We start from the raw sequence: 26,504 nt of genomic DNA on the forward strand, positions 1-26,504 counted from the left end.
CAAAATGTGCCATTCTTTGTGTGTGCCAGTAATGTATACAAAAATGTTCATAAGTCTCTCAACATTTCACCATTTCACTTGTCTGTGCGTGGCGGCGGCGGGGGGATATTCCTTCTTTAAGAAGGGTTGCCAACTGTGGGCTGGGGAATTCCTGGAGACTTGGGTGTAGAGCCTGGGGAGCGCAGTGTGGGATCTCAGTGGGGTATAATGCCATACAGTCCACTCTTCAAAGCAGCCATTTTCTCCAGGGGAACCAATTGCTATAGCGTGATTAGTTGTAATTTCAGATTTCCAGGTACCACCTGGAGACTGGCAACCCTACCTATAAGGGAAACCAGGCCAATGCTCCCTGCCTTGCCATGTGTATGCTTGACAAAACTTTCATCCCAATCCAATTCTAGTTGTACATAGTTATACATGGCCACTTGTGGGTGAAGTTGTGCATTCAGATGGGTATTGAGCTACCTTCTGTTCCAACTACTCAACTAATCATGAATGGACTGAAGTGAACGAGAGTCAGCCTTGGCAACAAGGATAGATTTAATCTTCTCCTAGCATATCTCTTTGTGAACAATTTCTCATCCTTTTGAAAAGAGCCCCTCCTCAAAGTAAAAAATAGAGAGGGGCGTATTTGAACTGGTGAAAGTGTTCGCAAAATGTGCCCAGCTCCAGTTTTGCCAGAGCCCTAATAAAGCCTGTCTACAGACATTGGGTGGCCTAGCTTTCCTCAACAGGAACCAATGGAGATGAGTGCCATGTGTTCACGAAGCACACAAAGATGCACTGCATCTTCCAAGGGTTTCCAGAACCAGAGTTGGAGTGGATTATTAAACAGCACATCTTATTTTATGCTGCTTAATATCATGTGATGCACTTAAACATAACATTTATGTAATAGTTACAGTAATTTTATTAAATCTCATTTGGCTAGTTTTTTTAAATGTTTCTATTAACAGGGAGGAACCACAATGAAGAGTTCAAAATCATGGAACACAGAAATCTCTATGTGAAATGATAGTTATCCATATCAGACACATAGTCCTTTCCCTTATTGGTTATTCAGCATTTGCCTTCTCTGGCAGTTTCTTCAAAATCCAAGCTTGCAGTTTTTCTAGCTCAATTTTGTTTAGTTCATGATAAAGGTTTGGAATACTAAGAAACGTTGTTGATACTCCCAGCGATTTCAAAATCCTGTTGGTGTCTTCACCCCATGAATGCAAAACTAGTTCATCAACAGTTCCATGGCACTGAAATAATTCTGGGAGTTCACTTTCATTCTTCATCAATGCCTATTGAGAGAAGACAGATATACCCTGTTAGTGCTCTGAAAACAAAGAAATGTGTACCTGGTAGATACTCGAGTTGATAGAAACACAATTCCATTGATTTATAGAAGTGAATGCACAGGCCAGTGCAAAGAGAATTAGAAAAGGATATGGATTCGATTCCTATCACAGCTCAAGCACTTATTCAGGTACAGTAAAGAATGATGAAATCACGTGAGTGTCAATTACTCTTCAGTTTACACGGTCAAAACATTGAGATGCTGGCAGGAGGGAAGTTCTCAGTGACTAACAAAGAAATTACGGAGGCTATCGGTTAACAAAGGTAGAGGTAGATTGAGGCTAGAATAGGCATGGAAAGATCATTTGAAGTTACTTTATACTATTGGTCCATCTAGTCCGTTTAGCAATGGTCCACCTAACTCTATCTGATGGGTGATTCTCCAAGATCTATGTTGAGATCTCCCCCAACTCTGCTGCACAAGATTCTTTTGCCTGAGATGCCAGGCATTGAACCTGAAATTTTGTACAATCAACGTGAGTGCTCTACCACTGAGTTATGCCCCCCTCTCTAAGACTTTGCAGAGGAAGTGGGTACTGAAGAGGAACCTGGAAGAATCAGAAGCAGATTACAGGAAAAGGAGGTTTAAGGAACCATAGGAAACAAAATAAATCAATAGATGAGCTTGCACAGAGAACACAGAATGGAAGGAGATACGAGAGACAAAACGTAGATGGAAGAAGAGATTTAAGAAAGTGGATTAAAAACTTGAGGCAACTAAATGAAAAATCATGTAACTGGGGGAGGATTCTTACAGCCATTATTTTGCAATCACTACATGATCCAATCAATTTGAAACATGGTAATTTATGCTCTACATGACTGAACAACTCAAGTTTTGAACACTGCTGACACCTTGGTGCCTGAAGAGCAAATGGGTGTAGACCTGTTTGTGCAAAGCATACAACATGGCTGTTCTGGGAATTAATGATCAATTGAAAATACACCTTGCATTAATCACTGACGTACAGTGCTCTGTGGTTTTTAAGATTAAAAAGTATGGGCTAGTTAATAGTTTGATACTCACCTGGTAGACAGCAGAGTTCTTATTGAGAAAGCTTGAAAGAGCAAACACTCCAGCCACATCTTGGTGATACCTATATGCTAAATGCATTGCCATGCCTCCGCCCATTGAAAAACCACCTACAGGTTTTTGGTGGAAATAAAGCATGAAAGACTGACAAGTTCAAACATTTCAACACTTGAGTACTTCACAAGAGCTTTTTTTTAGTAACTGCTTTATACTTTCCAAACCACACACAGGCATATGTATGTGCATATACATGTATTTTGATCAAGCTATAAATTAAGCGAACTGTTCCACCAGTGATCTAAGGCCTGATTTGGAATTACAAATGAATACAGGGTTTAGGAACTGGGATACGGGATTATGTTTTTTCCACCACCTCTTGTATGTGAATTCTACCCACTTCCCTCTATCCAGACTCAGCACTGTGTACAACTGGAACCCAGATTAAAATGAAACCAGGTCCATTCCTAAACTTACGTTCCTGGTGAGCTTACAGTAAATATGGTCACATGTAATTAGGGAAATTGGCAGAGGGGGCAGATGGGGGTTTGGGTGTGAGAGGAAGGGGTCAGGCATATTGTGTACAATCCCATGGTCCACTCCTGATCACCCTAGTCCTGGTTTTAATTGCAAGTCTGAACCAGGCATAAGGTTGATTTATTTCAACAGGACACAGGAGTATCTAAATTGCTCTAGACTGAACATTCTAAAACGTGCAAAAGTGTCGTAGAAAATGTATTTTCCCAAAATGAAAAATCTTAACTTGTTGGGGGCTATATAGTCCTTCTTTATATAATTGAATAAATAGTGGAGTTATTAGCAGGTTAAGATGTAGGCTAGTAGCAGTGGAAATCTATGCAAAATTACTGCATTCTGGAAAAACTCTGCAAAAGGATCGCACTGCAAGTCCTAGAAGTTAGGGATCACCAAAGAAACAAGGAGGACAATAATCTCTCCCTACACAACCCAAGCAATATAATATAACGTGGTCACTGAGATGCAAGACTATTTCTATGTGTACCTAATAAGTTCCCCAAGCATGCAGAAACCCTAACTGTATCTGTGGTTAGTCGTTTCATTATCATCATGTGAAGCACGCTACCATGAACTCTTTTGTTAGAAGGAAAAGACTGGGTGGCGTATCTAAAAGGTGGCGTATCCTGCCAGAACTAAAAAGGGGCATTCCCGGGCTGAAAGGGCTTTGGAGGCCGCCTAAAGGCAGCCCCGCCCCCAGGCCAACACCATAATGCCCCGGGAATGCCTCCCGGGACGCTGTAATGCCCCAGGAATGCTGGCATGGCCTTTGACGGTGTTCGGACGCTGGCAGAAGGCTCTGTCAGCATCCCAGGCCGGTGCTGCATGGCAGCGCCCCGTGACCGGGCCTTCCTGCTGGTGTTCGGGCCGCTAATGCTGGCGTTATCTGCCTGGACACTGGTGCAGGGGGCCCAGACGCCAGCGCAGCACCTTCCTGGCCTTCTAAGGAATTTCGCCCTGGAGGCTCAGAAATGCGCTGAAAATCTCCCCCTCCAGGAATGTCTAAGCTCTCAAGTTCGAGCAGCCTAACAGTGCAATCCGAAACAGTTATAAATTACTGGCCTTAGTAGTGTGTAACTCTTCTTGGGACTGCACTGTAATTTCCCACCCTAACCCTTTTCACTGGTTTATGAAGTCCTATTTTTCTGCATACATGGGAAGTCTCATAATACACAGAAACCCCAACTTTTGTTTGTGTGTGGTTCTATTGAGCGGCTATCATCCATGCAAGGGCCTATTAGAAATAGTAAAAATGTGAGCACTTCTAAATTTTTCAAAATAATCAACCAAGGAAGGACTACACAGTCTGACTGATAGTGGGATGAAGACAGCTCCTGGTTGCGTAGGGATACCTTTCTGCACGTCTATTTGGCTTCATTTCTTCTGGTTTTGGTGGCATCACCTTCTTTGTGGCATGAGTCAAGGAACCTCAACAAAGTCAACCCACATTTGTTGTCAACTCAAAAAGACATCAGAAAAGCTCACTCAGTCTCACAACTCAAATGTAGACAATCCACGAGCATACACTAAAGGAATAGTTCAACCACGGAAATAATATCCTAGTTATAACAGTAGTATAAGTGTTATTTACAAATAAAGCACAATATGCCATGGGCTCAAATCTTATTTTGTGCTCGCTTTAAAAAAACGTCTTAACTGCTCCTGAGCCCTCTGCTTTTTCTCCATGCCACCCAGAGAATGAGGCCATCACCCCAAAGCTCATAAAAATACAGTGTGGAAAAGTTTTGCTAGGTATAAATATGTAGATATGCATTCCCAGACACTGCTACATAGTGTGCATACATAACATTAAGTACATTGTGGACTCACGGGCAAGCGGCTCCAAGGAAAGGGGAAGGAGAAGTAACCTTAAATAAACACACATACACGTACTTTTTGGGAAGTAAATGGCCACAGTTTTTATTGATCACAACAGAATGGAGCATTGGCGGAAAACCATGGGGGCGGATCCAAGATATCGGGTCACCACCCTGTAACCCGATATATATCGAAAGCATCGATAAACAGCCCAACCACCTGTGGGCACAGCACCGGAGTAGCACTTAGGTGGCCCCACCGGACGCACATCTCTGTGTGGAGCCAGCGCCACCTGGGATTGGAGCACCCAATACAGGCCCCCGAGCTGGGCATCGCTGTTGTACTCCATCCCAAGACCCCTTATGGGGGTCCCCACAAACGGGAAGGAAAAGCACATCTTCCCTTCTTGGATCAGACCCCATGCAAAAACCCGCCAGACAAACTGTGACAAAAGAAAATCAAACACATAACTACAGAACATAGGGAGGGTGGGCGGGAAACCTCGCCGTCCTGCAGCAAAACAGGATGGCTACTGGTCTACGCCGGCTTTAAATTGCCGCGGGAAAGGGTGACGTCAGGACGCCTCGCCCAACCGCTGGGAAGGGCGGGGGAGGGGGAGAAACCCCCAGGCAAGAGTAGCCTCGCGAGACGGCGACGGGCTGCAGTCCAGCCTGGTGGAGACCTTTTCCCCTTTCTTGCATCCTGTCCGGTAAGTCCACAATGGGGGGACCTGATTAGTCAGGTCCCCCTTTTTTCTAATGTATGAGAATGCAGAGGCAAAAAGCAACACATTGAAATCTCATTACTAATCTGTAAATGATTTAATCTCACTCTCTCTCTTGCATCCATTTAGTCACCAGTTGGCAAAGCAAGCTGTAATTACACACCAGCTGGGCCTGATAATGCTGTCCCCTTCTGTGGGGAGAATGTTAAGCAATGGGGCTTTCATGTGGCTCCTGAAGCTCAAGGAAAATGTTATGCAGTATTGTTGAAATCTGGTTTTCCCGGGGAAAACCCGCACTACAGTCACTAAGTGACTATTGTGGCTTGGCCCTAACAACAATAGGTTTAGCTGGGGGCAAAATGTGATTTTTAAAGCAGAATTATTACCAGGTAAGCCTATATTTGTGCTGAAGCTTTGATTGAATATAAAATTGGCTGAACACTACTGAATTTAGTCAGTTTTCAGTATCGAAAGTTACATCTAAACGTAAAGTCTAGATTATAAAACTAAAATCTATGAAGCACTTCAGCGATTAGCATAACATACATGATGGTTTGCTAAATATCAGTGATACCACCATAATAGACAGATATTTCAGATTAGAAAATAAAACTTGCAAATTTGGTTATAAACAGTTGCCAAGACTAACAACCATAAATATGACACTTTGGCTGCAATCCTGTCCATACTTACCCTACCTAAATCCCACTAAAGTCAGGGATATCTAAGCAACTTATTTGTGTACAGAATTGCAGCCAGCAGCCACTACTGCATTTGATAAACTGGTGGCTACCATTTAAAACAAGACTTGGCAAAGATGTCACGTGGCTACCAGGTAAAACCATGCCACAAACAAAATTGCAAATATACTCTCATGATGGACAGGTTAGGTTCTGCCTCTCCTTAAGAGGGACCAATGGGAGCTTACAGTATGTTGGTCAGAGGGACAGTAGAAAACAGCCGTTAAGAACATAAGAAGAGCCTTGCTGTTTCAGAGCAGTGGTCCATCTAGTCCAGCATCCTATCTCACACAGTAGCTAACAGTTCCTTTAGAGGTCCAACAAGGGGGTATAGAGGCCAAGCCTTTCCCTGATGTTGCCTTCTGGCACTGGTACTCAGAGGTTTACTGGCTCTGAATGTGGAGATTCCCTTTAGTCACCATGGCTAGTAGCCACTGAGACATCCTCCACGAATCTGTCTAATCCCACTTTAAAGCCATCTATGCCTGTAGCCATCACTACATCCACTGGCTGTGAATGCCACAATTTAATCACTTGCTGTGTAAAGAAATATTTCTTTTTGTCCGTCCTGAAACTACTGCCCATCGGCTTCATTGGATGCCCTCGAGTTCTAGTATTTTGGGAGAGGGAGAAAAAATGGTCCTTGTCAACATTCTCGTCAGTGCATAATTTTATAAACCTCTACCATGTCTTCCTTTAGTCTTCTTTTTTCTAAACTGAAAAGTCCCAGACACTTCAGCCTTTTTCCATAGGGAAGGTGCTCCAACCCCCAATCATATTGGTTGCCCTCAGCTGTACTTCTTCCAGCTCTGCAATGTCCTTCCTTAGATACAGTGACCAGAACTGCACACAGTATTCTATATGAGACCACAGTATGGATCTATACAGGGACATTATAATATTGGCTGTTTTATTTTCAATCCCTTTCCTAATAATCCCCAGCACAGAGTTTGCCTTTTTCACCGCTGCAGCACACTTGACACTTTCATTGAGCTATCTACTATGCCCCCAAGATCTTTTCCCCTCTCAAACTCAGCAAGTTCAAACCCCATTAACCTATACTTGAAGTTGGGATTTTTTTTGTTCCAGTGTGTATCACCTTACATTTACCAACATTGAATTTCATTTGCCACATTGCTGCCCACTTCCTCAATTTGTGGAAATCCTCCTGGAGCTCTTCACAGTTATCTTTGGTTTTCACCATCCTGAATAATTTTGTGTTATCTGCAAACTTGGCTACTACACTATTCACCCCTAATTCCAGATCATTTATGAGCAAATTAAATAGTACTGGCCCAATACCAATCCATGTGGGAACCCACTGTTTACTTCCCTCCATTGTGAGAACTGTACATTTATTCCTACTCTTTGTTTCCTGTCATTTAACCAATTTCTAATCCACATGAGTTAGTTCAGTTGAGAGTGGGGACTGGCTGAGTGAAGCTGTGGAGAAGAACAGCGGAATGCTGATGAAGAAAAAGAACAGCTTGTAACAAAACATTCCAAATGCATGAACAGGGAAATAGTTCAAATGAAAAGAAACCTCGTAACCTTTACCTGATTTTCTCCAAGATTATGTTCAAACCATAAATAAAAGTTAACTCCTGGTTTGTTTAATCCTGTGGGCTGGATATTTATGGTCTTAGGGAAAGAAGCACACACACAAGATCTCAGCCTATATGAATAAATGGTAGCAGCATGTGAATTAAACAGTATTTGAGTACCCAACCCCATCCCTCTGCACAGTGTCTGAGTGAGGGGTGATTATTAAAGGGGACTGGGCTACCCTGTCTGATGGTGTCTCTATGAGTAGGAGAAAGAACCTGATATGTGAAATGGTCATGGCTCTCTCTATATTTTAAAAGAGACAAGATGAGTGGGAAACTGTGAGTGCCTCACCTACCTGTTACCCTGGTTTCAAGTCTGCAATGAAGCTTACACCATCCTGAGTTCACTGGAGAAAATGCAAGGTATATATGTGATGAATAAATAAATATTAATTGAATAACCTGATGATGCCACTTCCAACATTTTGAAATTTGTGCTTTTTACAAGCACATGGCTACATTCCGAATAAAATATACAAGAATAAAATGTTTAATGGGCAGTAACTCAGTGTTATGGATCTTGACGTCCCAGAATGCTTTAAGGAAGCTTCTCAGCTGTTCCCCAGAATTGACACTACTTTCCTTCTCTGACACACACAATATTATCCCTGCACCATCCCCTTTATATACATGGAGAGACTGAGTATGGTAGTGTTTTGTAAGAAACACAGCACTTCCATGCTCCTTCCCCCCTGGTTCAATAGCTCTGGAAGAAGTCTAATGATAAACAAAAAGGCTGTGCGTCTCATGTTATTATAATGAACCAAGGGGTCAAAAATCATGCATGTATTCTTTGGCATACAGTCGAGTCTATGGCTCTGTCACTGAAAGTTTATTTTCGCTGGCTGCTTATGGAAGTGACTACAGGTGGCAGGGACCAATTGGCTTGGATAGGCGCTTCTATGGTTTACCCCTCTCCCTCCCCCAAAAGGGAAAAGAGAAAGTGATCTGCAAAACTAGGAAAAATATATAGACCTTGCTCGTAGTAGCCAAATGAAAAAGATTGAAGGTTATATGAATATTCCACTGAGTACAGAAAAAAGAGCTTACAGTTTAAAACACTTTCATCTGAGCAAGAGATATATTTGTGCATAAGCATCCTTTTACGTGCATTGCTGGACACACACGCAGCATGGTGATGCTCATATAAGCCTTGCTTTCTACATTGTGCCAGCACCATATCAGCACATGAAGATGCCTTATACCAGGCCCTATTACTGACCCAGAATGTTCAGAACTGTCTACTCTGACTGCTAGAGGCTCTTGGGTTCAGGAAGACCTTTCCCAACACTTGCTACATCAAAACCTTTTAACTGGAGATCCTAGGGATTGAACATGAGAATTTTCTGCAAAGTCTGATGCTGTACCATTTATTTAATTTAATTATATTTCAAGTTATACCCCATCCTCAATCCCTGGCCGAAGTCAGGCTCGGGCTAACATCAACAGAACATACAAATAATAAAACCATAAATATAACTTTAAAATCTTAAACAGACTCCTACTCAAGTCTACTAAATAGAAATTTCTTCCAGGTAACTGTCATTAGAATTGCACCACCAGCCACAGATACCAACAGAGCCTTGCTAAACTGGTTCTGAACTGCTTGGATGAATTTTTTGATGTTAAAAGGTATATTCAGTAAGGCTGCATTATGATCTGTCATGCAGTGCACCTGGATTGTGGTCTGTAAATCTAAATTTTGATATGCATATAATCTTAATTTGCATTAGCATAAAATACATCATATTTTTAAAAGAAGTGCCAAAAGAATGGATGCACAAAAATCTGGTATGGAAAAACGATAATTAAATGGATGGATGATAAAGAAAACTTTGATGAATATTGTGTGTGTGTGAAGTGCTGTCAGGTTGCAGCCAATTTACGGCAACCCCAGAAAGGGGCTTTCAAGGCAAGTGAGAAGCAGAGGTGGTTTGCCATTGCCTTCCTCTGCAGAGTCTTCCTTGATTGTCCCCCTTCCAAGTACTGATGCTGCTTAGAATCTGAGATCTGATGAGACCTGGCTATACCATGCTGCCTCCCCTCATTAATTATTAAAATTATATTTATATATCAGTTATGCGTTTTTTCAGTTATGTAAAACACATGGAGATTTTAACAATATGTATTAATTTAATAACTTTTTTTTTTAAGTGCAATAATTCACCTGTGCTATTTAAGTAGTTCAGAATAACGTTTTCTTTGGGCAGTCACCAGTCAACTTGGGCATCTTTATATAAAAAAAGCAAACTGTTCCAAGTAGAATCATATTCCCCAAAAGCAACTTTCCAGACAGAAAAACTCCCTTCATAATGGCCTTTCCTAGATTGTATTTTTCTAGGACACAATACAATGTTTCATATGGGATACCATTTCTATGGAAGACACCTGCTCTTCTTCATATGCTTCCATGCCAGCACGTAAAACAGGAAAACCAGATCAAAGAGACTGTTGATCACTGTCCAAAACAATGCATCCTGGAGCCAGGGCAATGATCCACCAAGGAAAAGAAAACAGGGCCCTTCAAAGACTTAAGAGGGGCTGGGTCCAGAAAGAAACAGGCAGAAGGGGGTTGGCTCCATCGTCAAGCATCTCGGTGGCATCTGGATATGATTTTACAAATCCCTACATTAAAAGCAAGTTTTTTGCACCTTGGATTATTTATTGTGGTGCCTGTAGGACTCACTTCTTACAAATGAACCAGAAGATGAGGGCCACTTCACACAAATAGGTTTTTTTGGGAGGGGGACGGGGATGTGCATATATGAAAACTGTCTATCTGGAAGGTGCAGTAGCTCCTCAGTAGCATGGCAAAAGAGAGGCTTGTTCAAACTCCACACACGACTGCATATACATTTCCCCTAAACCCATGGTTTAAAGGTAAAGGTCCCCTGGGAGGTCTGTATTCAGGCATCATAGTTCAGAATTCTATGGTTTAGAAACCCAATTTAGTACCCAACAACCACCCACAGTCTGCATCCAGACATCATTTTGAATTGGAGTTTGATCAAACCATGGTTTTATATGATGTGGTTTGTTATGACATCAAAATTCAGCCAGTAGATTGTACTTTGCTTCTCAGCCCAAATGTAAGTAAAACTAAAAAACTTTTAGATAGTGACTGGAGAGAGTTTGTTCCTTAATAATGATGCCTAAGGGAGGCCCATTTCAAAATTAATTGGCTTGTGGCTTTTGCTTTCTAGCAGAAGTCCAACAGGACAACCCTATTTATGTTGCTTTCAGTTATAATGGCTGTACAATGCCCCTAGGCATCAGCAGGAGCTCCACCTAACCATTAAAGAGTTCTTTGGCTGCTCAAAGCCTCCACAACCACTTACCGTATTTCAGGCTTGGCTCAATTCACAGGATGAACTCTCTCACACATTTTCAATATGTTCTTCCTTTAAATCTTACCCAGGAGTATCCTGTTCTTCCTGATGCCATTTTTAACTTCATCATCAATCAAACCCGTAAGCTCTTGGCACATTGAGTCAATGGTTTCAATATGTTCTGGGCAATCGTTAGAGATCTTATATCTGTCAAACCACACAGTGGACAAGGACCCTCCCATAGGTGTGTATGGTCTGGAAGAAAAAGTTGATGAAAACTGCATGAGAAAAAAAGGTATAATATAACCACCAAGTAATCCTGCGTCAAGACCTTTCCACACATTAAGGTTTTTACCAGAAAAGGCTGAATCACTGAAAGACCAAGGTCTCATACTACATATTACAGCTGCATATCTTTATTCTGAAGCCCAAGTCTTCCTTGGGCAGGGGGAGGTTTTAAGAACAAACGGGGCATGACTGAGAGGCGACTGAAATCCCCACCTTCACAACTTACTAACCCAAACAGCTGGCAAAATAGTTTGTAGCGTTATAGACTTGATAGCACAGTAGACTTCAGGTGTTATTTCAGCTGTACATTCATTGGGTGGGTTGACTGGCCTCAATTTACCATATATAACATGTGATTAGTGACATATCTCAAGGCTGCTCTGAGAGTGGACATGAGAAATGCCCACTGCACATAAAAGTAGTATAGATAGGTTTTTTTAAAAGATCCCTTCCACTTATCTGGGCTGTGCTTTGGGGCTATCATGGAATTCTGCCTATATTTTTAAAGCATATTTAGAATTAATGGCAGCTTTGTCAAATAATCAAATGGTAGTAACTGAACCTGAAGCATCTTCTCTTAAATTATCATTTAATCACAGTAAAATAAGGTGGAAAAGTCTGATTCAAGTATGGTGGTACTTTCCTGCTTTCCCATTATTCCTGGATAAAAATGGAAAGCAGCCTTGTTTAGCCAGTGATCTTTGCTGCTTTGAGTGATACACTAAAATATTGTAATTCAATGTGAAATTTCCATTAGAGTTCATTCCAGTTGCTTGCTCCTAGGCCACCTAGAATATAAACTATCTATGTTTTCTTTAAATGTGTAATATTCCCATATCTATGACTTCATCTGATTATTGACATTTATCCTGATGGTGTCCATGGGTAATGGACAAATAAGACACCACTTAATGAAACTGTTTCCTTAGGTCTTCATCCATGTTGGCAGATATATGACAAGTATGTTCTCACATGCCAGTTTGGTTTGTCGCTTCAGTTCTCAAACTTTTCCCTTAAGAGTAGTCTCCAACAGAATTTTGAATGCAACAGACATTGTGTTAGAGGCACAATCCCTTTCCACAACCAAATAGTAACGCTGTAATGAGTTCTCTGCCCCCCCCCCCAGCGATAGTAACTATGATTTTAGACATTAGTACAGTATATTGCACTTTAGACTGTTCAAAGCATTTAATAGACATTAACCCATTTATCCCTACAACAGCACAGTAAAGTAGGCTCATATTATTTGCCTGAATCCAACCACCTACGGAGTTTGCAGAGCAGTATTTTCTCCTCCTACTGAAGCTTACTGAACCTCATGAAACTACATGGTTAGATAATGGCCGTTATCCCAATGTGGTTCGGGGATGGTAGTGGCTATGCTCTGGGAGATAGTGACCTACTTCATACCATCTAGGAAATTTGTTGCATAAAGGAAATTTTACCTGGGGACTTCTGGATTCATGAAATTCTTTAGCTTCTACACACTACAGAAGTTGTGCAATATGAGAACAGCAAATCATGCATATGGTCACCATCATTCTAGAGCAGTGGTTCCCAACCTTTTTTTGACCAGGGACCACTAGGACTTTTTTGTTTGGTGCAGGGACCCCAAGGTTCAAAATAAAAATTCCAAGAATTTGAAAATGAACTTTAATCACAACTGTTAGTTAAACATTAAACTTAGAATAATATTTGAATATATATTTTTATAATAAAAAACTTTTAATTGAAAATATTAATTTATTATGGGTTTATAACTTTGTTTCGTTAATTTAGTTCTCGCGGACCCCTGGGGGTCCATGGACTCCCGGTTGGGAACCAGTGTTCTAGAGTGTTTCCATGCCCTCCTCAGTGGGTGCCAAGAAACTCTGTAAGTGACAGCAGTCATCTGCACGGTACTGTGTTCTAAACATTACACCTGAGGTGAAGAAAATACAGGGAGACTCTTTTCAGCATCATTACCCTGGCAATAAGGTTGTGTGAACTGGCTGTTTGATGAAGTCTTTTTTCTTGGCAGGTGTACTCAGGATTGCAGCCCTGGGCTAAGAGTCAAGGGCAACAGGGCTCCATGTTCTGCAGCTGTTCATCTCCTTGCCCCTCATACATATTGCTCATACCATTAACTTGTGAGAGTAGACAATACTGATGGAACAAAGGTCTGATTCAGTATAAGGCAGCTTCATCTTGTGAGTATAATTCTCAGTGTGGTAAGCTGTTTGTGCAAGTGTCCACTCATAGTATTGGGGTGGATTTTAACCACACCAATGTGATCTTCCATAAAAGAAGGGTCTGAACTTTAGACAGAATAATTAAAATCATCCCAAAACGCAAGGAAGTCATTTGCAATACTGGTTCTTGTAGGTTATCCGGGCTGTGTAACCGTGGTCGGTTACACAGCCCGGATAACCTACAAGAACCAATGAAGTCTGACCGTGAAAGCCTTCGACAACATTTGCAATACTGTTTTTTTACAGAGAGCCCTGCTCAAACAGCCTCATATGCAGGTGGGTAGATGCATCTCTGCACTAGGCCAAAAAGCCAGTCTAGAGTAGTGGCAAAGTTGTGTGTTTAAATTAGGAACTGCCACAATAAAAAAGAAACAGCAAGGTGGAAGATCCAAGCCTTCACCACAAAAAGGGTACTCAGATGAGGGGCACTGAAACCCATACACTCACCACACACACCCTGATCCTCTTTCCACAACCACAGGTCTATTCCAGTACTGTCGTCTTGTTCGTGGCTTCCTAGAGGCACCTGGTTGGCCACTGTGTGAACAGACTGCTGGACTTGATGGGCCTTGGTCTGATCCAGCAGGGCCTTTCTTATGTTCTTATGAGAAGCAGCTCTGAGGAGACAAGCCAAGTGTGACAGAGTACAGGTGGGATGGCATTCCTGCACCCCTCTGCTGCACTTTCCTGGCCTTACTTTGTGTGATTAACTTCACATGAAGCTTCACTGCTCATAAAGTCTACCTTACTCATTTCAACTGAAGCACCACAGGTACAAGCATTCCTCTTCAAGTCTCTACCTGCCACCTCCATTTAAACAAATGGCGTTTTTACAAGATCACTGTTTCTGCATCAGAAATGCAAGAAGAGCTCTAGCTCAGACAAACGTGTTTAGAAACAAGGTGCCGTGCTTTCAAAACACAGAAAAATCCCTGTGGCAGAGGAGGAATGTGTAACCCATTCCTTCGAAGGAGAAGGTCTGAATCCAACCACAGTCTGAGGACAGTCTAGTTTAGCAATCAAATATAACACTTGTCAGGAAAAGGACAATAACAGTCTGAATCTGAAACGTAATTTTAATGGGCAATTAGGGTGTCAGACAGTACAGAGAAACTTGAAGAGCGCACTTTTAAAAATTGCTGACAGATTCTTTCTTGTAAGATTGCATGCGCTAAATCTGGGTAGACGTGGCTACAGTATGGATGCCATTCCTTCCGTAAGAGAACAAAGAGATTTGTTTTCTTTCCCTGACATCCAGCTTTGTGTAGATTAATCCGCTGGTACTAGCTCCTGATGTCTCTTGGCTCATGTCCCATTGGCAACAGAAGTATTCTCCATCAGCACAAATGCAAGCATATTCAACTACCACTCTGAAGAACAGCTTAATATATATATGTGGACTTTTGAAGAAAAAAGAGAGCATAATTTTCTAAAAAATGTCAGCTCAGCTTCTTCACTGTAATAAATGCTGTCTGCTGAAATTTCTTTTACTTCTGTAAGCCATGGGTACGATCCAACCAATGCTGAGCCATCTTTTCAAGAGTCCTTAATTTCAGTAAGAGAGGTTTAACAACTTTGGCTCTGCCTTGCCTTCTGGAGGTTTCGCCCACTGAAGACAGATGGATATGCTTAATTACTTTCCTGTATCCGAGGCTCATCATAGGGTTTTCAAGGTAAAGGTTGGTCAGAAGTGGTTTACCAGTGCCTTCTTCTGCGCAGCACTAACCTGGGTTAGCCGTAGTGGAATTGCCGTTGTCTACGAAAGATCCTCCGCCAGTGTCACCTTCCACTACTGCTGCTGCCCAGTAGCTAACCTTCAGGGATTCCTCTGCCCCCATCCCCATTGGAACTGCCTGTTCTCTTCTGCGGATGTGGCCACTGATCCCTTAAGGGGGTGGATGGATCTTCGTCTGGTGCCTCAGCTGTGACCATTCCGTCTTGAGTGACTCTGCTAGGAGTTTAGTCTCTTGATAGAGTCTAGACCCCTTACAGTATTGCTCTCAGCTTCCCTGACACACACAAACCCCCTCACCACGTTAAGGTATGCATCCAGAAGGGGGAAATGTGGCGTTGGAGTTACGGATTCCGTGGACTGCCAAAAAAACAAATCAGTGGGTTATAGATCAAATCAAGCCTGAACTGACCCTAGAAGCTAAAATGACTAAACTGAGGCTATCATATTTTGGTCACGTCATGAGATGACAAGAGTCACTGGAAAAGACAGTCATGCTAGGAAAAGTTGAGGGCAGCAGGAAAAGAGGAAGACCCAACAAGAGATAGACTGACTCAATAAAAGAAGCCACAGCCCTCAGTTTGCAAGATCTGAGCAAGCTGTCAAAGATAGGACATTTTGGAGGACTTTCATTCATAGGGTCGCCATGAGTCGGAAGCGACTTGACGGCACTTAATACACACACACATCTGAGGCTAGGGCTTTACAAACGAATTCTCAACTTCTACGTTCATATTCTGTATGCCAGTTTTAATCTACATATTATATAAATCCCAACAAATCCCCACCCCAAAAACACTTTTAAAGCACTCTTTTGTCATCTCTTTGCTTCTAGCCCCTTTAGGGAGTTTAAAATTTCTAAATGTAATTGAAGATGTATTCAATGTTCAATGGTCAGTAATGAATGGCTCACAAAATACCTGGGCATCCCAACATTTTCAACAAATATCTATACCAGCGTGGTGTAGTGGTTAAGAGCAGTGGACTCTAATCTGGAGAACCAGGTTTGATTCCCCACTCCTCCGCATGAGCAGCGGACTCTAATCTGGTGAACTGGGTTGGTTTCCCTCCTCCTCCACATGAAGCCTGCTGGGTGACCTTGGGCCAGTCACAGTTCTCTCTCAACGCTCTCAGCCTCACCTACCTCACAGGATGTCTGTTGTGGGGAGAGGAAGGGAAGTTGATTTTAAGGAGAATCAAACCGGCTTACAAGGATGCTTTTGTGGATGCTGTTTCACCCTGAATGAAATGTTTGCATCAATCCCAAATTGAAAGCTGGTCCTGTGCATACTTGTCAATTCGGGGGTTTTCTCCCCATGCCTATTCTCGCTTCTCCCTCCCACTTGTCTTTCCTTTCATCCAACCCCACCCCGCCAAGCTGGAATACTATGAGGCTACTTATTTGGTCAGTTTCACAGTGAGTGTGGTCAGTTTCAGACCTCATCCTGATCAAACAGGCTTTTTGTTTGTGACTAGCAAGAAGCTCTGCATTTCCCCTAGTGATGCATAAATTTAACCCCAAATACCCCGGGAATTTCTTCAGGGAAAAAAGCCCCTGTGCATAGTGATTTGAGAATCTGAGTTCAAATACTGTGCACTGAGAGAGCAGCATATCCAGCGGAAACTAGCCATGCATAAAAGGCCTACATTAGTGGCATTTAAAGATGTGTTGAAGAAATGGGGGTTAATAAATTCAATATGGATACTGAAATAATCCACTCATAATGAGGAAAGGACAGGTTTGGCTCAATTCTTTTTTGTGCAGGCCCCCAACTCGTGCTGCTCCAACTCCACAATATCTAATGCAGTGCATAAGAGCCAGGCAGTAGCAGCCAAGGAGGGAAGCCTCCTTCCACGAACCCCCACCAGCTCCATGTACATGCCTCTTCCTTTCACGAGCTGCTCTGCCTCCAAGGGGCTGTGGAGACCCTCTGCAGCCCGATGGATCCAGGAAGCAGCAGCACCAATGAGAAGGGAGTGCATCCTTCCCCTCATGCCACTCCAAGGTGGAGCGCAGACACTGCTACATACCTTCAACCTGGTCTCAGAGGTGGTAACAGGTACAACCTGTTGCTTCCTCTCAGATGGTGCCCCTGTTAATTTGGCACTCCAAGAGGTTGCTTGGGTGGTGAATTGGCTCGGGGAGGGGTGAAGGTGACAGCACAAGCTTGAAGTTAATTCCTGCCACACTCCACATTTCACTAGCTGCATTTTCTGCTAAAAGCTTAAAAAATAATTTTCCAAACAAGAAGAAGAAGAGTTGGTTTTTATATGCCAACTTTCTCTATCTTTTAAGGAGAATAAAACTGGCTTACAATTTCCTTCCCTTCCTTTCCCCACAACACCTTGTGAAGTAGTTGGAGCTGAGAGAGCTCTAAGAGAACTGTGACTAGCCCAAGGTCACCCAGAAGGCTTCATGTGTAGGAGTGGAGAAACCAACCTGGATCACCATATTAGAGTCCACCTGTCTTAACCCCTACACCATGCTGGCTTAACAAGATCACAGGAGCAACACAAAAATACCTTCTGGTAGCAAGCTTTTCCTACAGCCTTCCTTCCTTCTTTCTTAACGACATCCAAGATCGAAATATGCTACTATGTTATCTTATCCAATACCCTAATTTTAAAAAGGCTGCCAAGTTCTACCATGCCACCAACATAGAATATAACAGCCTATATTTAAACACACACTGAACAAGCCACCGAAAACTAGACTACAGTTTATCACAGCAGGAGTACACCACTCACATCAGAGGTAGCTGTGATGGGGGCAAGTTACTGGCCGCCCACCAAACTTGTTATCATACCCTTGTTCCAAAAAGCAGCTTGCAAACTCCTTAAATCTGCCTGCTCGAATACCCACAGCTGACCAAAAGCAAAAAAGATACATGATACGGGAGAGAGACAGCATCCCATTTCGTCTATTTTACATTGCCTGGATAAAGAGAATCCTTAATGTACTTTAATTCACCCATACAGATCTTAATCATACAAGACGGCATGGGCTGAAGTTGGTGAATGAAGACATGGACCCTAAAACTGACAAATGAATAAAACATTTGCTTGAGAGTTTGGGTGGGCACTCTGTGTTGCACATCCCCCTGACACAGTTTGACTGATCTACGTCAGCTATGATCAACAAGACTCCGGGCCAATATATTTAAATGGTGCCAAACTGACTGGTGATTTTGTACTATAGCCAAATAAGAGACTTATTCTGAGAAGGAAGCCATTGCAAGCTCAAAACCAGTTTGCACTACTCTACAAAGCCATTTTTTCAGGGCTCCACAAATATTTATTAATGTAGAAGGGACAAAATTCTTTGCCATATGCATAATAGGAGCACCCGGTTATTTGACAATTGCTGAAGCATGAATGCAGAGTATCAATTTGTTCAGAGCTTGATTTTGAATTTACAATGGGAAGAACTGTGAGGAAATGCTACATAAAGAAATGATTCTTTGACCTAGATTTTTTGAAGAGAAACATTAATAGGTAGGGTATACTTATTTCAAAAAGTTGAGACTACATAATTTTAACTTGACCACATGAGCTGCTACAATGCCAATTTAAACTATCACTTTCTATTTAGGAAGAAAACGGCAGGAGAAAATGGGCAGTATTCTGTTCAGATTTAAACATTCAACAGAGAACAAATGTTTGAAGTCACACTAGCAACAGCTAAAAACAGTATTTAAAGCTGCAGCCATACAGACTCAAAGAATGGAGAAAAATCACTATTTACTTTCAAACCACTTGGGTAGATGTGGCACTTGATGGTATTTTTAAAGCCCCATCTTAAATAACAGCATGTTTAAATCACAATAATTAAAGCAGAAAAAAGTTATATTTAACAACTGAAAGCTGATGCGGTTATTTTTATATAGTAGGTAATTCAATGACTCGTTCAAATACAAACCTTGATTTCTATCAGTAGGTTAGCTAATCTGTGCAAAATATTTATTTGGCCACAACTCCACTCCAAAGTACTTTCTAGAACTTTGAAAGTGTACCTCTTAAATTTTCTCTTGCATATAAACAAAAAGCCCTAATTAACATACTACCTCTTTTAGTAGTATGTTTGGGGAGGGGCAGTGGCTCAGTGGTAGAGCATCTGCTTGGCATGCAGAATGTCCCAGGTTCAATCCCCAGCATCTCCAGTTAAAGGGACTAGGCAAGTAGGTGATGTGAAAGACCTCTGCCTACGACCTTGGAGAGCCGCCGCCAGTCTGAGGAGACAATACTGATTTTGATAGACTCCAAACACCTGCTCAATGCAGGATCAGCCTAAAGCATCCCTGACAAGTGTTTGTCCAGCCATACTTTGAAGACTGCCAGTGAGGAGAACTCAGCACCTTAAAACCCTAATAGTCATAGTCAAAGAGAATTTTGAAATAATATACACACACACACACACACACACACTAATAAAAGGCTTCTTGCCCACTGGCAACCCCACTAGCAAATTCAGAGCAGGTAATGTGGGAAACACTAAGATTTAGGCTCTTTCTCCATGAGCTGATATTAAAGATCTTTTTTAAAGTCGATGTAATTAAAAGCAAATGGAAGAACCCAACATTAGTCTTGATCTCGCGAATAAGAAAAAGGTCACCATACTTAACACATTTTACAATTTTAAAATTCTTATATAAATTATAACCATAATAATCTCTACCATTTATATGGCACGTAAAGAGGGGCTGAGGGTCTTACAATCTTTAGTTCATTAATTCTCACAACAATGATTCATTATTAATCAATGTATTAATTTCATGCTGCATACCTTTTTGCAGGCAGATACAACAGTCCTGTAATAACTGACCCATTCTACAAATGGGGAATGCTTTGGCTATTACCAGCCAATCTGGCAGGCATTTGAAATCTCATCTCCAAAACCGTAATAAGACCTCTGCTGATTCAGATGAGTAGTCTACCTAGTCCAGGATCCTATTTCACACAGTGGCCCACCAATTACTCTGGAGGGCCAATAACAGGAATTGAACTGAAAAAACTACAACGCTTTTCAGCAAATCCTAACTCTTTGTGAACTTTTCAGCAACGAGACTGTTGCATTTATACCAAGAAAGAAGATGAAGTAATCAGCTTGGAGCATACACAATACATTCTGGCTGTCAAAGTCCAAAAGTTGCACAAAAGCTCAAAATGTATCTTACTTTTAATTGTGAATGGAATAATAAATTCAGAGCAAAGGGATGACACCTAATACTAATTGGCATTGTGCTCTGTGCCTTCCTGGGACTGCTACTTATCACAATTCTTTACATTTTAAATAATTATTATAGGTAAATATCAATTCAAGACTAGCATGAAAACAGACTAGAAAGTACCTGACAGGAGCTGTTGGATAAATTACTTTTATATGCTGGAAAGACAAATCTTGATTCAAAACTTGCTTGATCCAGGCTCTCACTCCTTGGCCAGTGTCACCTGAGTAATACAGATATATAAAGTCTGCATTAGATGTCCATTTATACAATGCCCCAAAATAGGCCTACATTTTATAATGTAAATATCATTTAATGTCTCAAATAGAAAGCAAAGCCTGGATTCTGCAGAAACTTTCCACCCTTCGCAATACCTGAAGAACCACCTATGCGGGGAAAACATCACCGTTAGCACCATCAGAATCCAGTATACATAATGCAAACATAAGCAGAGTTACCCCATTCAATTATTTCAGTGGACTTAGAGGTTTCAGTGTAACTGTAATGCAACTAATTTCATGAACTGTTAAAATCAACACTCCTTTAAAAATACATTATTCACAGACTAAGTACATTGGAAAAGAATGTAACAGAGACAGGAAGACAAGTTACATCTAACACACTTGGGAATTTTCCCTGCCGTAAGCACATTAATAAGCACAAGAGGTACCTCTCCTAGGGTTGCCAACCTCCAGGTAGTAGCTGGAGATCTCCCACTATTACAACTGATCTCCAGCCAATAGAGAGCAGTTCACCTGGAGAAAATGGCAGCTTTGACAATTGGACTCTATGGCATTGAAGTCCCTCCCCAAACCCAGCCCTCCTCAGGCTCCGCCCCAAAAACCTCCCATTGGTAGCAAAGAGGGACCTGGCAATCCTAACCTCTGCTAGCATGTTTTCCTACTCTGCTGGCCTATCTGCTCATTGTTTAACTTTTTTTTGGTAAGTTAGAAGTGACATAAGTCATGAGTAATTCTGATTGGGGCTGCCAGTTTCAGACTTAAGAGACAGCTCATGCTGCATTAAGATTCCTCCCCTGATTCTGTATGTAGCAGTACTTTTACCTACCCTCTTCCCTCACTCGCTGTAGCAAGCAGGAGGTAGGGAATAAAGGTGGGAGCACTGACTGCAGCAGCAGGAGAGAAATAATCTGCAAAGCAAGTCTTGGCTACCCTGGAGTTTTTAAGCAACAGTGTCAACGCATCAGGAAGTGGCAACTCTGGCTGTCCTAGTTTCCATGAAAAATTATCCCTTAAAAAACACAAGCTGAGCTTGCACAAAGGTAGTAAAAACATTTTAAACGGCTTTACAGTGCTATAACCCCAATAAGCGTTCACACTTAAAAAAAAAGTTATTTAAAACCACATTAAAAGGGCTTTGATCTAGCTCGCCTACTTAGGTGAAGCAGCTTAAACAATTGTAAGCACAGCACTTGCTGATGGACCACAGTTTCAGAATGCTTGTGGTCTGAAAATCAAAGATGCCCAAAGGCACTGAAAAGCTGCCCGGACACTGAAGTCTTCCCAACGTGTCCTCTGTGATCACATGCTTGTACACCCGACCCTCCCTGAACTTTGAAATACTGCTACTGAAAGGCTATGGAAACCAAGCATGGAGAAACCTCTAATATACAATTCCTTTTGGTACTTCTAGTCAATTATCATCACCGTGGTAGCAGTGAAAAAGGCAAACTTCACACTAGCAATTACTAGGGAAAGGACTGAAAGGAAAACATTCAGCATTGTTGTATAGATATAAAATGCAGCTGCTTTTGGAATATTTTGTATGTCCCATTCTTTAAAAAAGGGCATGATACTGGAAAAGATGCAGAAAAGGGCAACCAAAACAATCAAGGAGGTTGGAGTGCATTCCCAATGAAGAAAGGTTACTCTGGGCCTTTCATTTTAAGAAAAAGACCATTAATGGGAGACAAAATCAGAGGTTTATACAGATATGGATATAGAGATTTTTTAAAATTTCTCTCCCTTAATAGTAAAGCTTGAAGTTGAATGGAGTTGAAGTTTAGCTTACGGAACTCACTGCCACAAGATGCATTGATGATTGCCAGTCCTGGTGGCATTAAAAGGTACTAGGCAAATTCATGGAGGGTAGGGTTCATCAATGGCTATAAGCCCACTGCATCAAGGGCTGCATTCACTTTGTACAGAAATTACAGATTGAGTTTCTAAAGCAAAAACATTCATAGACGTTCTTAAATAATACAGATGTGCCAAGTTTCTTCCTTTCTAAGTTCACCTCAGAAAAGTCCAAGCACCAGGACCCTACTGTTGCTGAGAAAAGTCACCATTCTCTGGCATGAATCAGCTGAAACAGAATTCATCAAGAGAGTAAACCACCATCTCCCCAAAGCCCAGGATAAACCAGACCTTAGAGATGTTAATGATCATAATAAAAACTGGGATTCAATCACTACATGTATTAACTTGCTAAGCAAAATTAGAGAAATTGCATATATGGCAAACATATAAATGTCTGCCTAGTGAAGGCCTGCCCTGCCCTGGATAGCTCCAGGCTAGCCAGATCTCAGAAGCTGAGCAGGGTCAACCCTGGCAAGTATTTGGATGGGAGGCGTGTGACGCAGAGGCTGGCAATGGCAAACCACCTCTGAATGTCTCTTGCTGTGAAAACCCTACGGGGTCACCATAAGTCAGCCGTGACTTGTCTGCAAAAAACACACACAAATGAAGTCCTACTTACTCTGTTTCTGATGAAGTGGGCTTTAGTCCATGAAAACTAATGCTGGAATAAAACCTAGTTCGTTTTAAGGTACCATTAGACTGTTTTTTTTTTTTTAAGTTGTGTGTGTGTGTGTGTGTGTGTGTGTCAATTTGTGAACTTGGCCATGTATCCAAGACAAATACTAGAAGAAGAATATTTATTTCCAGACTGTCACATACTGATTCCTACAGATCATAGTGCCATTAGAGTTACCACTTAATAGTTACCACCTACGTTCAGGGAACTCTGGATACACCCAGGGAAAGGCAGGTAGGTTTAAGTTCCATGGTAAATGCAACCATGGGAAAACTGCCGCTTCTGCATTTTGCTGGCAGTACTTTTTATAACATTGAAGGTTTCCACATTCACAGCCAGTATACATTGCCTACAGAACACATCACGAAGCTCCACCGGCTGAATAAATAAATGGGGTGGGGTGCAGGGGGGGGTTTGCTGCTGGATGGACTGCCGTGCTATCGGGGGGCAAGCTCTTCATTACAAAAGCAGAGATAAAAAGATTCACAAATGGTCACGCACTGCTACATGATGAAGGATCTGTTACTATTATAATTATTAATAGAGGTTATATGAGTACTTCCAAGCTTGTGTAGTGCAATGGAGAGTGTACAAAATAAATACAAATCTGTCCCTCTCTCCTAACTTTAAAAATAGTTCCCTAAATCGTCATATGCATGGAAGGGGAGAGTTATGTCTTGTCATGTCAGAAGTACAGATCACATTCAGACAGCCATAATTCAACATGGCTCTACCAACGGCAACAAAATCCCCAGTTTTCTGAGCGCAAATATTATTTGTCGGTGCAGACTCATGCAAACAGTATTAATTTCCATGTACATCACCGTGCGAAGATACTACAAAGTGAACGAAAGCTGTTATTCCAGGTCAGTCCAGGACCTCAGTAGAAACAACAGCATACATGCCCAACAGAGATGATGGGCCAGACTTTCAGGCCAGCTCGAGTCTCGGGATCCCTTTCTAAAACCTTGCCCCTGCACAGAGAAAAGGCTAACACGACCCCCTCGCCATCCCTGAAACCATCCCAGGGGAAACCTCGCCAACCCTTAAGAGCATAAGAAAGGCCCTGCTGGATCAGACCAAGGCCCATCAAGTCCAGCAGTCTGTTCACACAGTGGCCAACCAGGTGCCTCTAGGAAGCCCACAAACCAGACAACTGCAGCAGCTCCATCCTGCCTGTGTTCCAATGTGTGTGTGTAGTGCCATCAAGTCGCAGCCGACTTATGGCAACCCCTTTTTGGGGATTTTCATGGCAAGAGACTAACAGAGGTGGTTTGCCATTGCTTTCCTCTGCACAGCAACCCTGGACTTCCTTGGTGGTCTCCCATCCCAATACTAACCAGGGCTGACCCTGCTTAGCTTCTGACATCTGACGAGTTCAGGCTCGCCTGGGCCCATCCAATGCACCTGAGGTAATACGCATGCCCCTCTGATCCTTAGCTCCCTGCAGCTACTGTTCCTTGAAATGGGAAGCCCGCTCGCCATAGGGCAAGCAGGTCGCCTCGCTGGCGCCCCCTGCAGACCCCTTTGCGATTAGAAGCATCCACCTGAACCGTGGAGAAAGACGAGCGAGGCGGAATGCCTTCCCGCGGGGGCTACGGCGCTTCTCTGCAGCGCGCCCCGAGCCGCCATCTAGGCCGCGGCTTCTTCCGGCGAAGGCAAAGGAGGCGGCCGCAGCCTACGGCGCCGGCGCGCCAGGAAAAGGGCGGGATCTTCGGGCCACGGAGCGTCGGACTGATCCCGCCCTCGGCGGGGCGGGGCTTGGAAGGGGTTGCGCCATAAGCGCAGGCGCGTTGCTGCCCCCGAGTGTAGGGATGGGCGAGGGGAAAGGGGCTGCGGAGGGAGGCGCCCGACCGGTAGCGACCGTTACAGATCGTTAGAGCTGTGCGCTTAAAACTCTGGCGTACGGAGGTTCCGTAAGGGAAATGCACTCTGCGCTCAGCCAGGGACGCTGTTTGCGTATTCTTACTTCAAACGCTCCAGGCGCGGGGGAGCGTCAGCATGCAACGGGAATGCTGAGGATGAGCCTGTAGCCTGAGAAATGGGCTTGAGAGGGGAGGAAGGGGTGTGTGTGACAAAATGAAACCCAAGAAGGGGGCTAAAGGTGCAGAAGATATGAGGGGTGCTCCCAATAGAGCAGCCCCTGCCTGCGCTTAAGTAAGGGCTGCTGCTCAAAAGTTGCATCTGTCCCCAGAAGACCTTAATGAATTGTAACTCACAGTGGGTCGCCGTGTTAGTCTGTCTGCAGGAGTAGAAAAGAGCAAGAGTCCAGGAGCACCTTAAAGACGAACAAGAATATTTTCTGGCAGGGTATGAGTTTTCGTGAGCCACAGCTTCCTTCTTCAGATCTGCAGTAGTAGAAAAGAGCAAGAGTCCAGTAGCACCTTAAAGACTAACAAAAATATTTTCTAGCAGGGTATGAGCTTTCTGAAGAAGGAAGCCGTGGCTCACGAAAGCTCATACCCGGCCAGAAAATATGTTTGTTAGTCTTTAAGGTGCTACTGGACTCTTGCCCTTTTCTATTAATGAATTGTGTATGACTGGGCAGGTTCTTTATTTATGCCTTTTGCACAGGGACTCCAGGTGGGCTACACATAGTCTCTACAGTCAACAAAAAGGAAAATCCGATGCTCGGTGTATTCGGATTTTAAAAGGCTGAAACCACCAGAAAAACAAACACGTGACACATTAAATGGTACAAAAATTGCATAATAGGATCCTGCTCTACAGTAACCTAAACACAGCAGTATAGACCACAGTCCCTAATTATTTATCCATGTAGATAATTCACAGTGGGTCGCTGTGTTAGTCTCTGCAGTAGTAGAAAAGGGCAAGAGTCCAGTAGCACCTTAAAGACTAACAAGAATATTTTGTGGCTCACGAAAGCTCCTACCCTACCAGAAAATATTTTTGTTAGTCTTTAAGGTGCTACTGGACTCTTGCCCTTTTCTACTATTTATCCATGTGACTTTGTGAACCATTTTGTACAGTGCAACCGTATTACCCACACAGAAAAGCTGATGGACCAATAGACTGACCTGATGGACCAATAGACTGACCCAGTATAAAGCAACCAAATGTTTGTACAGGGCATTCCTTCTCATTACACAGTTTACTTCTATACTGG

General features: G+C 42.6%; 1 protein-coding gene across 1 annotated transcript; it reads right to left on the minus strand.

Moving 5' to 3' along the window:
- Nucleotides 1-1,034: 1,034 nt before the first annotated feature.
- On the minus strand, nt 1,035-25,009 carry LYPLAL1 (lysophospholipase like 1). The gene is made up of 5 exons (XM_056853086.1): nt 24,925-25,009; nt 20,726-20,825; nt 11,212-11,381; nt 2,372-2,487; nt 1,035-1,289 (listed from the first exon to the last, which is right to left on the minus strand). The coding sequence occupies exons 1-5, from the start codon at nt 25,007-25,009 to the stop codon at nt 1,056-1,058; spliced, it is 705 nt and encodes a 234-aa protein (XP_056709064.1). The 3' UTR covers nt 1,035-1,055.
- Between the last annotated feature and the right edge of the window lie 1,495 nt (nt 25,010-26,504).

The sequence above is a fragment of the Euleptes europaea genome, chromosome 7 (assembly GCF_029931775.1).
Source record: "Euleptes europaea isolate rEulEur1 chromosome 7, rEulEur1.hap1, whole genome shotgun sequence".
NCBI classification, from domain to species: Eukaryota; Metazoa; Chordata; class Lepidosauria; order Squamata; family Sphaerodactylidae; genus Euleptes; species Euleptes europaea.